Source organism: Eschrichtius robustus, chromosome 8 (assembly GCF_028021215.1).
Source record: "Eschrichtius robustus isolate mEscRob2 chromosome 8, mEscRob2.pri, whole genome shotgun sequence".
Taxonomy (NCBI): domain Eukaryota; kingdom Metazoa; phylum Chordata; class Mammalia; order Artiodactyla; family Eschrichtiidae; genus Eschrichtius; species Eschrichtius robustus.
Window position 1 is genome coordinate 50,021,680 of NC_090831.1, and position 14,443 is coordinate 50,036,122.

At 34.1% G+C, this 14,443-nt stretch overlaps 1 protein-coding gene across 2 annotated transcripts in view; it reads right to left on the bottom strand.

The window, feature by feature from the left end:
- Positions 1–4,806: 4,806 nt before the first annotated feature.
- Positions 4,807–14,443, bottom strand: part of SEMA3A (semaphorin 3A) — a 490,617-nt gene continuing 480,980 nt past the window's right edge. For both annotated transcript variants that reach the window (XM_068550463.1, XM_068550464.1), the window contains 2 exons: positions 9,292–9,434; positions 4,807–8,251 (listed from right to left, as the gene is read on the bottom strand). In XM_068550463.1, the coding sequence (XP_068406564.1) occupies positions 7,796–8,251; positions 9,292–9,434 (599 nt within the window). In that variant the 3' untranslated portion in view covers positions 4,807–7,795. The remainder of the gene's footprint in view (positions 8,252–9,291; positions 9,435–14,443) is intronic.

Below are 14,443 nucleotides of genomic sequence, written 5' to 3' on the forward strand. Positions count from 1 at the left end.
AAGAAGGACACTACATAATGATCAAGGGATCAATCCAAAAAGAAGATATAAGCATTGTAAATATTTATGCACCCGACACAGGAGCACCTCAATACATCAGGCAAATGCGAACAGCCATAAAAGGGGAAATTGACAGAAACACAATCATAGTAGGGGACTTTAACACCCCACTTTCACCAATGGACAGATCATCCAAAATGAAAATAAATAACGAAACACAAGCTTTAAATGATACATTAAACAAGATGGACTTAATTGATATTTATAGGACATTCCATCCAAAAAACAACAGAATACACATTCTTCTCAAGTGCTCATGGAACATTCTCCAGGATAGATATCTTGGGTCACAAATCAAGCCTTGGTAAATTTAAGAAAATTGAAATCGTATCAAGTATCTTTTCTGACCACAATGCTATGAGATTAGATATCAATTACAGGAAAAAAATCTGGAAAAAATACAAACACATGGAGGCTAAACAATACATTACTAAATTACCAAGAGATCACTGAAGAAATCAAAGAGGAAATCAAAAAAATACCTAGAAAAAAATGACAATGAAAACACGACAACCGAAAACCTATGGGATATAACAAAAGCAGTTCTAAGAGGGAAGTTTATAGCAATACAATCCTACCTCAAGAATCATCTCAAATAAACAACCTAACCTTACAGCTAAAGCAATTAGAGAAAGAAGAACAAAAAACCCCCAAAGTTAGCAGAAGGAAAGAAATCATAAAGGTCAGATCAGAAATAAATGAAAAAGAAATGAAGGAAACAATAGCAAAGATCAATCAAACTAAAAGCTGGTTCTTTGAGAAGATAAACAAAATTGATAAACCATTGGCCAGACTCATCAAGAAAAAAAGGGAGAAGACTCAAATCAATAGAATTAGAAATGAAAAAGCAGAAGTAACAACTGACACTGCAGAAATACAAAGGATCATGAGAGATTACTACAAGCAACTGTATGCCAACAAAATGGACAACCTGGAAGAAATCGACAAATTCTAAGAAAAGCACAACCTTCCAAGACTGAACCAGGAAGAAATAGAAAGTATAAACAGACCAATCCCAAGCACTGAAATTGAGACTGTGATTAAAAATCTTCCAACAAACAAAAGCTCAGGACCAGATGGCTTCACAGGTGAATTCTATCAAACATTTAGAGAGGAGCTAACACCTATCTTCTCAAACTCTTCCAAAATATACCAAAGGGAGGAACAATCCCAAACTCATTCTACGAGGCCACCATCATCCTGATACCAAAACCAGACAAAGATGTCACAAAAGAGGAAAACTACAGACCAATATCACAGAGGAACATAGACGCAAAAATATTCAACAAAATACTAGCAAACAGAATCCAACAGCACATTAAAAGGATCATACACCATAATCAAGTGGGGGTTATCCTAGGAATGCAAGGATTCTTCAATATACGCAAATCAATCAATGTGATACCCCATATTAACAAACTGAAGGATAAAAACCATATGATCACCTCAATAGATGCAGAAAAAGCTTTTGACAAAATTCAACACCCATTTATTTTAAAAACTCTCCAGAAAGTGGGCATAGAGAGAACCTACCTCAACATAATAAAGGCCATATACAACAAACCCAAAGCAAACATCATTCTCAATGGTGAAAAAATGAAATCATTTCCTCTAAGATCAGGAACAAGACAAGGTTGCCCACTCTCACCACTATTATTCAACATAGTTTTGGAGGTCCTAGCCATGGCGAATAGAGAAGAAAAAGAAATAAAAGAAATACAAACTGGAAAAGAAGAAGTAAGGCTGTCATTGTTTGCAGATGACATGATCCTACACATAGAGAATCCTAAAGATGCTACCAGAAAACCACTAGAGCTAATCAATGAATCTGGTAGTAGGATACAAAATTAACGCACAGAAATCTCTTGCATTCCTATACACTAATATTGAAAAATCTGAAAGAGAAATTAAGGAAACACTCCCACTTACCACTGCAACAAAAAGAATAAATACCTAGGAATAAACTTACCTAAGGAGACAAAAGACCTGTATGCAGAAAACTGTAAGACACTGATTAAAGAAATTAAAGATGATACAAACAGATGGAGAGATATACCACGTTCTTGGATTGGAAGAATGAACATTGTGAAAATGACTATTCTACCCAAAGCAATCTACTGATTCAATGCAATCTCTATCAAACTACCAATGGCATTTTTCACAGAAGTAGAACAAAAAATCTTAAAATTTGTATGGAGACACAGAAGACCCCGAATAGCCAAAGCAATCTTGAGAAAGCAAAACGGAGCTGGAGGAATCAGGCTCCCAGCCTTCAGACTATACTACAAAGCTACAGTAATCAAGACAATATGGTTCTGGCACAGAAACAGAAATATAGATCAATGCAACAGGATGGAAAGCCCAGAGATAAACACACACACATATGGTCACCTTATTTTTGATAAAGGAGGCAAGAATATACAATGGAGAAAAGACAGCCTCTTAAATAAATGGTGCTGGGAAAACTTGACAGCTATATGTAAAAGAATGAAATTAGAACACTCCCTAACACCATACACAAAAATAAAATCAAAATGGATTAAAGACCTAAGTGTAAGGCCAGACACTATAAAACTCTTAGAGGAAAACATAGGCAGAACACCATGGCATCAATCACAGCAAGATCCTTTTTGAGCCACCTCTTAGAATAATGGAAATAAAAACAAAAATAGACAAATGGGACCTAAAGAAACTTAAAAGATTTTGCACAGCAAAGGAAACCATAAACAAGACGAAAAGACAACCCTCAGAATGGGAGAAAATATTTGCAAACGAAGCAACTGACAAAGGATTAATCTCCAAAATTTACAAGCAGCTCATGTAGCTCATACATACCAGGAAACCAAACAACCCAATTCAAAAATGGGCAGAAGACCTAAATAGACATTTCTCCAAAGAAGATATACAGATTGCCAACAAACACATGAAAGGATGCTCAACATCACTAACAATTAGAGAAATGCAAATCAAAACTACAATGAGGTATCACCTCATACCAGTCAGAATGGCCATTATCAAAAAATCTACAAACAATAAATGCTGGAGAGGGTGTGGAGAAAAGGGAACCCTCTTGCACTGTTGGTGGGAATGTAAGTTGATCCAGCCACTATGGAGAACAGTATGGAGGTTCCTTAAAAAACCCAAAAATAGAACTACCATACGACCCAGCATCCCACTACTGGGCATATACCCTGAGAAAACCATAATTCAAAAAGAGGCATGTACCACAATGTTCATTGCAGCTCTATTTACAATAGCCACGACATGGAAGCAACCTAAGTGCCCATCGACAGATGTGGCACATATATACAATGGAATATTACTCAGCCATAAAAAGAAACAAAACTGAGTTATTTGTAGTGAGGTGGATGGACCTAGAGTCTGTCATACAGAGTGAAGTAAGTCAGAAAGAGAAAAACAAATATCGTATGCTAACACAAATATATGGAATCTAAAAAAAAAAAAAAAAAGGTTCTGAAGAACCTAGGAGCAGGACAGGAATAAAGACGCAGCCGTAGAGAATGGCCTTGAGGACGTAGGGAGGGGGAAGGGTAAGCTGGGATGAAGTGAGAGAGTGGCATGGACATATATACACTGCCAAATGTAAAATAGCTAGCTAGTGGGAAGCAGCTGCATAGAACAGGGAGATCAGCTCAGTGCTTTGTGACCACCTAGAGGGGTGGGATAGGGAGGGTGGGAGGGATATGCAAGCAGGAGGAGATATGGAGATATATGGAGATATATGTATAACTGATTCACTTTGTTATAAAGAAGAAAGTAACACACCACTGTAAAGCAATTATACTCCAAAAAAGATGTTAAAAAATAAGATAAAAGCCCAAATCCTTTATATTCAAAATCCTTTTTTTTTTTTTTTTTTTTTAGTTTTGTTTGATTTGGTACCTCTGCCTCTGCCTGTGTGTGCTTGCATGTTTGAAATGAAAACCAAGCTGTCTTCTCTGGTCAGGTTGACTGTGAAAATGGCCATACTATATGAGGCACGATTTCTGTGGCTTCTTTCTCTCTTTCATGTATAGGTCCTCTTAGTATATTAACTTTAAAAAGTATGTTTCTTTAATTAATTACTATAAAAATTGTTACAAATCAAACTAATAGGATTTTGCAGACTTTTTGAAAAATGTTTTCTTCTTTATGGAAACATGTACTTTGCAAACATTAACATTGACTTTAAATAATTATTTCAAACAAAATTAAAATAAGAAGCATGGATGTCTTTGGCATTAGGCCAACTTATCTCTGACACATTATAACATTGATGTTGAATCCTATTTGTTACGTGTCTTTGAAGCCATGAAACCTGACAGATTTCCATTAAAGTGAACACAGATTGTGTTTAAAAAATGAATTCATAAAACAAAGATTTCAAAATGTTATACTAATCACTCTATATTAATAAAATGCTTGCTTATGACCTTCAGGATAGGCAATTTCAATAACAATTATCAGGCATCTTTGTAGATCCAGAATGAAACCAAACTGATTATGATAATGACACATTATAGAATTTCATCCCCATATTTGCTTTTTAAGTATGGCATAAAATAACAGTATTTAATTTAAAGGGCATTAAATTCACATCATCTCCATAAGTATAGAGCTCAGTTTACAGATGACTACAATGAAGCAATCTGCTAGCAACCTGACTTTGGTTCTCAACCTTTGCTAAACTTGTGTTCCTTGACACTATGTGCTACATGGAATAGTAAAGACATCTGAATTCAAATATTTTGAAGAAACGTGTATTTAGCAACTGAATACATGCTAAAAGGAATAATTTACAGCAGCAGTTTCATTACATTTTTCTCTCCAGTTTTCTAGTTCCCATCTGAAATGCAATGATAAATACAGATATGGAACATATTCACTACCTGGCAAAAAACATGCTGATTGAATGGGCACACAGCTTCTGTCCTTAAATAGCACATAAGCCACCTTGTTACCTATGTGGGAAAATCTTGCATTTCAGGATGATGTTGAACACACTGAAATGGAGTACCTATAAAAAGTTGCATTTTACACTGTCCTTCCTCTTCTTTTCAAAATTATTTACATCTCTTTTGCCTAATGTGTAGGTAGCAAAAATATTAAACACATACCACTGAAAATCACTAAATAATACATAAAATGTAGCAGTAAGTGTACATTTACATTTTGCGTTTGATTTCAACTGGGCCATAATTTCTCTGCTGTGCTGTACCTTTTTCCTATTTTAAGATTGCTGTAATAATCTGTTCAAGGTCACATTAGTCTCTTAACAAAGTTTCAACTCTGATGATACGTGCATAAGTCAAAGTCTATTGAAACTGAATTAAATGGGACATTAATTACTTTTTGTGCAAACTGCCCACCTCAATACACATTGGCAGAAGATTATGACTGTAATAAGACTTATTTACCTGCATGTTATAGCTATAATTTTCTTCGAAAACTTAGACCTGATGATTTATAATGACATGTCAGTGGATTTGTTTTTGTTTCCGTTAGTTGAAATCTACACATTCTTTCTATGGGTATTTCATAATGCTAAACAAAATGCATTCAGATATTGGAAGGCATCCCTGAAGTTATACAGTCTCTACCCCTTCAAATCCTTTATTTTTGAGGACTAATAAGAAATAAGATACTTCTGTTATTGCAAATAAATTTGTTTCAGCTGCAAATTTAGAATAAAATGCAACACTGAATTTTAGTACAGTTAAGATACTCTATGAAAAATTTTTAAATGACCTATTTTTGGAGTACTCTTGGTTCTTTGATTTATATCTCAAACATTTTTTTTTTCCTCTACAGGAGTCTGTCCTTCAAATAATTTAAAATTCAGCTACCATTTGAGGATGTACTTCTAAAAGTAACACTGTATTAATCATTGGAGCCTAAAATTGAATGTAGAATATTTTTAGGCTCCCATTTGAAACAAATGTCAAAAAATCATTTATTCAACGTAATCTTTAAAACTGAAACATGAGCTTCCATCTGTGAAATATTTCAGCTGATAGAGAATTTTTAAAAAATTCACTGTAGTCTGAGGTGAGAAATTAATGCTGAGTTAATTAGAATCCCAAGACAGCTAGAGTTAGAATTTCAATGTTGCTTTCATTAATTAGCAATAAGATGTTTCCTTTGCATTTTTGTGCATGATGAAGGACCCAGAGAGGAATTCTTGGAAAGATGAGTGCAGTGCAAAAGAAACTGCATTGCAATGCTGAAGGTCTTATACATCTTGAAGTCAATGATTCTCAAAGAATCATCTTAGGACAATGAAGCAGGCAAGCCCTTAATTAATAATCTTTTATCTTATTTTATAAGTTGTTGCAGGAGACAAAGAGCTTTACATGTTTTAAGTGTGAGCCGTGTCCTGGAAAATAGTTTCTATAAAAGTCACTCCCATTGACCTGAAAAGAGTCATGTGTTCTTTAGACAGATAATTGTCTTAAACAAGGTGAGATAAGAGGCAGCTGATAAAAATGTAAACAGAGTTGGCAAATTTGCTTTTAGGAGGTTGTTCTGAATATTACTGATCTCCCTCTTCTCAAAAAAATTAAGTGACAGATAAAATTCCAAATGGAGTCACGAGAGAGAGTTTTTATGTCTCAGATATCAGGCAGGAATTCAAGCGCAGAATTAAGACATTTTCTATTAACATTAAATTAAACCAATGCTTACTATTTGCATGAAATATGCAGTTCCTTTTCTCTTTGTTGATCCATTAGGTACAAGAAAATGCATTTACAAATCTATTTCTTTCTTCTCTTTTTTTTCCGGTTAAATGCTCTGTTTTTTCTAAGAACATTATGCAGGTTTTAATTAATTTAGATAATATTTGAAGAAGGGGAAGTGTTTTTTTTTTTTTAATTCCTCAGAGAAATAAAGCATAATTTATATCCAGATTTTAGGACTTAGTTGTTAATGATGTATATGTGTTTCTAGGACAATATTGGTTATTCCTCTTGCAAAACTGAAAACGTTTTAAAAAAAGCAGCACACAACTGGAGTTTTTAAAAACAAAAACTACACAGCACAATAATTGTAAGACAAAAACCTACTCTAGCTTAGAAAAGAGCTAATTTTTTCTGCATATTTGTCATGGTACATTTAAATTATAGTTTTAATAAAATACATCTTTAGATCAAAGCTGGAAGAAGACATCAGTAGTAGATCAGTGTATTCCATTTTTCTTCTGGATGATGGATGGTTTATGTTTTTCATATTTCCACAGACCGTTTAATTCAGTATCATTTTACTCCTCCAGTACATATAAACACGAGTGCTGGTAGACAAAAAATATCCTTGAATCCAACAGTGTTTTGGAATATTCATCAGCTTAGTAAATCCATGCAGTTTAAAACTTCTAGTTCAATAAAATGGCTTTGCTGATGCAGTTTTTCTTCTTTAGATGGCAACATGGCAAATGACATTTTTATTTCTCAGGCAAAGAAGAAAGCGAAACCTGTATAGTGAAATCTCATAGGAAACATTAAGTCACTAGCGTGAACACCTGCGTTCACCTGACCTCTATTAAGTGTTGGTATTAGGAAGAAAGCCTGTTAGTAATGTTACTCATGGACTTAATTTATAATTGGTGGAACTCAGTTGCACTTCCCACCATTGTAAACATCCACATAATGCCATGAAAAAAGTTCATGTATATTGCATTTTTTCCAGTTATTGTCTAGGCAAGTTTCTACTTGTTTGAGGTTTCTAGAGGTAATGCAGCTCAGACACTCCTGGGTGCCCTCTCAAATTCGTGGGTCCTCCTGTTTCTACCTTTCTTATTTTCCTGTAAGTGCTTCCATTTGTTACTGTTCCCTTGGGTATGTCCTGGCCTTTGCCGACGCTGTTTTCGGTCCCTTTTCCAAACTTGTTCACAGAACTCATCCATTGTGTTCAGGTTGGGGTGGTTGATGAGTTGCATGAAGTCTCTGTACCAGACCTTCTGGCTAGGTGTCATGCTGTTGGAAATTTCTTTGGTCTTAGAGCCATCTCCATCATCATCTTTATGAAGAAGTTCTTCCAAATGCTCTGTGTCAATGACTTCCAGGGTCACTTTAAGAAGAGTTTGCATGAATGCGTGTTCCACGGCATGACAGAGGTAATTGCCTGAATCCTTCCGCTGCAGACTACGCAATAGAAGGCCTTGTTCGGTCCTGATGATATGATCATCCACTCTGATCTAGCAAAAGAAAAGATGTAGTAAAATCATACATATTTACAAGAAATACAGGCTCCAAAACTCTGTCTCAGCAAAAATTTAGACTGTGTACTGAGACACATTTTAATAGTTAAATGGGGTTGCATGCTTACTTATTTATTCAATTTCCTAAGTCTTAGATGTGACATGAAGATAGGCTATTTAATATGTCTGACCTCACTTTTATTTTGAATACAGTTTACAAAAGAGATCTCTGAAAGCCAAAGCTGGTAATATATAAAATCAACCTTAACATTTATATGATGTGATTACATGTTTAAAGACTGCTTCAACTGTCAAAAGAGATAACGGAAGGACTTTTACTTCTACATTCAGATTATGTTTGTAAAATTGTCTGCACATTGTACATTCACAAATCACCTACATACTATGGTTACCCTATTTAATGCTTTTTAAAAAGTTTTAAAGGCTCAGAGTACTCACTGAGATTTTCTATGTATATATTTTTTTAAATTTTACAGAGGAATAAATGGATCCATTGAGGAGGAAGATTTGTGTGAAACTACATGCACAGTTCACATCAGAGTTCATAATTGGACCTCAGATCCTTTATCCAAAATCTACTACTCCTTTCCCTTAACTGCCCCTTCCCATTTGAGGAGGAAGTTAATGGAGAAAGGAAAACATGTTTGGATAGCAGGATTAATTGAACAAAAATTAAAATTAGTAGAAGGATTAGATTTTTTTTTTTGTATACGAATGTAGATAACATAATTGTTTTGTAGATATCTCAAGGAAGAAAGAAGAAGTCTCTAAAATATATCCCCAAACAGCTTCTGAGACAAAACTCTTACCAGTTCACCTTTGTTTCTCTAACTCCTAGCACAAAGCCTGTCACAAAATCAGCCTTCAATTAATACTTGTTTAATGAATGAGTATTGGTATGTTAAGAAAAGAATAAATATTCACAGTACTTTTTTTCCCCTTTCAAGTCAACCATGCTGGGGTCACTTAACGGCATATGTCATACAGAATTAATCCAGTCAGTTTCTTTCCTATACCTCTTCTTTTCGCTCTTCATTTCGCCTCTGGAATTGCCAATAGACCAGAGCTCGCTGTGATTTTGGACTGCATTCCAGGAACGTGCTACTATTTTCTACTCCATAGATGATTCTTTCTTCAAAGCTGTGGCCATGGTGATTATCTGGCCAATGATGAGGAAATGAAATGAGAAAATGTTAGAGAAGTAAACTCAACTTTCCAAAGTATTTATTCAGAAATTCAGGAGATGAATTTGTTGCCAAGTTGGAAGTCTTTTCCAATTTGATTGAAGATGGCAGAAATGACAAGGTTTCAGAATTCAAGTGTCTACCTAAATAGACTAATTATTTCGGTATGGGTTATATAAAGCATATACAGAGATTTGTCTACCAGAAAATAGCATTACATTAACAAAATCAGTCATGTGTGCAGTATAACTATACATTTATATGCCATGATAATACTCTCCAAGATATTATTTTCATTGTAAAACTCTATGCCCTGACTAATGGTGCCAGTGAATTTCTGCCACAATTCTCCAGCAGAAAAGTTATTCGATTGGGTTTTTGGAAATAAGAGTCCATTTCTGAGAACTTAATTTTGCCTTTTTGTGTTTGTTTTTCATCTGTAAAATCAAATTTACCAGCCAGTAATATTTATCTAGTATTTTACAGAAGGTAGAGTTCAGGAAGTTTATACTCCCCACCAATAACCCTTAAATAATCTACAAGTCTGATCTGAAGATCAATTGGTGTGAAATGTTTGGGATGGTCCAGAAGAAAGATGCACAATTATAATGCAATGTGGTTTCAACTGTCCTTATTTTAAAATGACACATCTTTTATTATTTTCAAGAATTAGGCTAAAGAATATGGCAAGAGTATATAATAAAATGCAGCAATAAGAAATCCTGTTTCCTGATTAAGTTTCTATTATTTTACCCTTTATGTAACCTCCTTCAATGTGGTAAATGAAACACAGTTAAGATCAAAAGCACGACACGGGGCGTCTAGGTAAAACTCATTTAGAGAAAAAAAAACTCATTATCTTGTTTAATCCTGTTTCCATTATGACATCCTGTACAATCTGGAACTCATTAAATTAATTTAGAAAATAATAAATATATTTTCACATGCATAGAGGGCTGACAGTGTAGACAGATGAAAAATTTTTGCTTTCTTCTTCAAACTCAGCTAGATTTTTAATTAAAAAAATGTTTCCCCCTTTTTCTGCATCACTTTGACAGTTTTACTCTTGTTATAAATATCTGAGTACTTCTGTCTGTCATAGACAGTATGATTTGCTCTAAGTTTAAAGCTTTCCAAAATCCTGCTTCCATCCAATTCCCGTACACAGCCTATGGCCATCATCTCCTATTCTCACCCTACCTATAGTCAACCTTCTGCCTGCATTTGCTATCTCCAGGGATGTCAATCCCAGTGCTTTTTCTTTTATTGTTCTAGGTGTGAAACAAAACTCTTCTAATATTGGGAAGTATCTATCTCTTCTTATTTGAAAGATCAATCCCCTAGAAATAATAAAAAACAGGAAATGACTGAAACGTAAAGAAACAATATTTAACTGATTCCAAGTCACAGTTTATTTCATGTTGGAGATATGTATATCTGTGTGTCAATATATACATGCACTATGGTAGTGTTTTTCTTTTCCCTCTGAAATTATTAGTATATCTTTGATTGAACAGATATGGCACATGTTGCTGTGCTAGTTTGCAAGACATCTGCTTCCTTGGATAGAGATGAATTGAGTGTCTATGTCCAACACGAGCTGGAAGATCTGTGATTCAGGAGCTATCATGAATAATTAGAATGCCTTGTCACAGAGGTCTTTAGAGTTTACATAGAATGCATTTTTTTTTTTCTGCTAATGGTTGTGCAGTTTAAACTTGATTTAGAAATTATTTACTTGTAATATTATGCAACCTTAAAAAAGGTGGAAATCTGCAATATGCAACAACATGGATGAAACTTGAAGACATGCTAAGTGAAATAAGCCAGTCACAGAAAAACAAATACTGCATGATTCCACTTAGATGAGGTATTTAAAGTAGTAAAAACTCGTAGAAGCAGATAGTAGAATGGTGGTTGCTAGGGGCGGGGGGAAAGGGAAATGGGGAGTTGCTAGTCAATGGGTATAACATTTTAGTTATGCAAGATAAATGAGATCTTGAGATCTGCTATACAACATTATGCCTACAGTGAACAATACTTCAAATTTTGTTAAGAGGGTGGATTTCATGTTGTGTTCTGACTCCAATAAAATAAAAACATAAAAAAAAATTTAATTAAAAAAAAGAAATCCTATTACTTTTAGGAAGTAGCTTTTCATTCAGTATCTACATATTACTGAATCATAAGATATATGACAGCATGATAACACAGAAAAAAATCAGCTGGATTTAGAGACAAACAATATGGTTATCCACCAGTATCTTCTGTCTTGCCAGCCATGCCTCTCAGGTCTAGTTTTCTTGTAGAAATTTATGATAATACTTGACTTGTCTCTCATCTAATTTGTCCAAGTTACTATAGATAGCTATAGAAATCTAAGGTATAAATAAGTTATTGCTCTCAAACATAGAGCTCTGTATAAATCCTTCAGTACATTAGTTGATACACAGATAAGAAAAGCAATGTAACTTGTATAATAAGACATAATAGAGCTTAATATAAATGAATCATCTATTAGGCACATTTTCAAAAAAGTCACTGTTTGTCTTCTCCATTAATTTAATCATTCTAACTGATCCATAGAGAGCTTTCTTTCACCTCTAGAGTCTTGGGAAATCTGCTTAGTTTTTAGTTTCTCTCCAAGATGTCTGGTGACAGCAAATGTTTCCCAAAGCCCATTAAAAGAAAAGAATTCTCTTAGTAGTAAATGTTTCTTGAATTTAAAAAATATTTCATCTGTTACTTATCTATAGTAGAATCTAATAAATTTATACCAAGTTGTTTTTGTTTTAATATAGCAATAGGCCATGGACTTCAAGAAATATCATGATATTCAAATACTTTCCCACCTGAGTAAGATAAGAAGCACAACTGGTGAATTTGGTTCACTGTCTTGGTGTCTTAATAACTACTCTTGCCAATACCTTAAGGATTCATTCCCCTCTAAGTTGGCCCTTTCTTCCTCTCCTTTGTCGAAACTGAAAGCAAAATAAAATCTTCTAGTTAGTAAGCAGTGAAGCTAAAAGTCCTGTCACATTAACTATCAGCCTTAGTATGCAGAGGTACTACTCTCTTTCTTTGGTTTGAGAGTCTCCTACTGTATGTTGTTAGATTCTGCGACCATTGCCAAAAAAATGGAAAAAACTAAATATCTTCTGAATACATTTGTTTCTCTTAATTCCTCTGCAGTAGAATGTTTCTATCATCAGCAATTTTTAATTTAGGACCAGAACTTTCATTTAAAGTGGCCTCAGCCAAGCATTCATATATTTGGGTGCTTTGATGTCACACCCTGTAAACATTTTTTCTGTTAATTTCTCCACACCTGATACCTTATAAACAGATACTCAATAAATATCTTAATTTTTAATTTTACATTTATTTTTATACAATTCTTACCAGTTACACTCCATTTACAGTTATTACCAAATATTGGCTATATTCCCCATGTGGTACAATATATCCTTGCAGCTGATCCTACACACAATAGACTACTGGAAGGCACTCAGTAAATATCCATTCCCTCTTCTGACCCTTCTATCCCAACCGCTTGAGTAAATTTTGTACAACATAGGAAACATTAGGGGTCTAATAACAATATGTTTTTCTCTCTCTTCTTTTCTCCCTCCTTTCTTCCCCCCATGCCCCTTTACCCCCATCTCTGTCTCGTTCTTTCCCTCTCTTTCTCTCAAAAAAAAAAAAAAAAAATTTAACAAACAGGAACAACGTTTTGATTCTTGACTTCTAAACTTATTAGATTTACAATTTTTTGGATGCCAAATACACTATCATTTTGACTGTTATTAAAGCAAACAGCTCTGCATAGAAATGGTGGCATAGAATATAGCTGCACTATAAGTATTTTTCAGAGCACATACTGTTGAACTCATAAATACACAATACAAATCAAAAGCTCACCTGAGAAAACATTGTTGATTAAAGATTTCCTGAAGGATATGAAATCTTGCACATACAGGTAAATCTAATCTAAAATCTGTCTGGATTATAGTTGAACCAAGAGCAGTTTACATGAAACACATTGTGTTAATCCCATGATATAATTGATTTTTCTGAATCCTGTTGAGTGGGGTCCCTCTGATCTATGTTGAGGGAACCCATAAGCAATACTCTATGGATTTGTTCACTGTGTTTATGTCCCAATGTTGTTGACTATGGTGTTCATCTTTGAGAAATTTTTCTAATGTTAGTTTTTAGGAATTATTGAGATTCGCTTGAACAACTGAATTTTTTAATGAACTTTGTGACTCACCAGTTGACCATATTTCTCCCCCCACATTGGCTGAAAAAACCCATTAGACAAATTTATGTCTTACCCTTATAACTTCTTAGTAAATATGTTCTTAGTAAATATGTTCTTGTCACATGCCTGGTTTTGTTCTTAGTAAATATGTTCTTAGTAAATATGTTCTTGTCACATGCCTGGTTTTGTTCTCTGTCAGTACATCTGCTTTGTGTGACATTATTGCTGCCTTTATCCTATCTTTGCTTTTAATCAAACAATTGCAAATTGTCTGAAATGTATTAGGTCACTTATCAATTACAGACAGCATATACTTTTTATAATCCCCTTAAATATTTTTTGTTATTAAAATATATCTACATACAAATAATAGTATCATGTCTGGATACAGAGGTAGTCATAAATATGTGAGGTGATATTATTGTTATTGCTGTTCTTGTGATAGTTTCAACTGTTTATTCAAAAATTAAAATCCTTTTTGAGAAGCCCTAATAAGACAAATTATGAACTCCTTCCCAGCAGCAATTCTGCTCTCTCGTTCGTATCAAAAAGAAGTAGTGCTTCTTCTATGCTTTCAAAAAATCTCGTTTTATATGTATTTTTAGAGCACCTGTAGTCTTATTTGTTACAATTTTTTATTAATCTGATTATCTCCCTCATATTGTGTGTTCCACAATTTGGGCACAAGGTAGTCATAAACCCTTAGCTGATGTTTGCTAA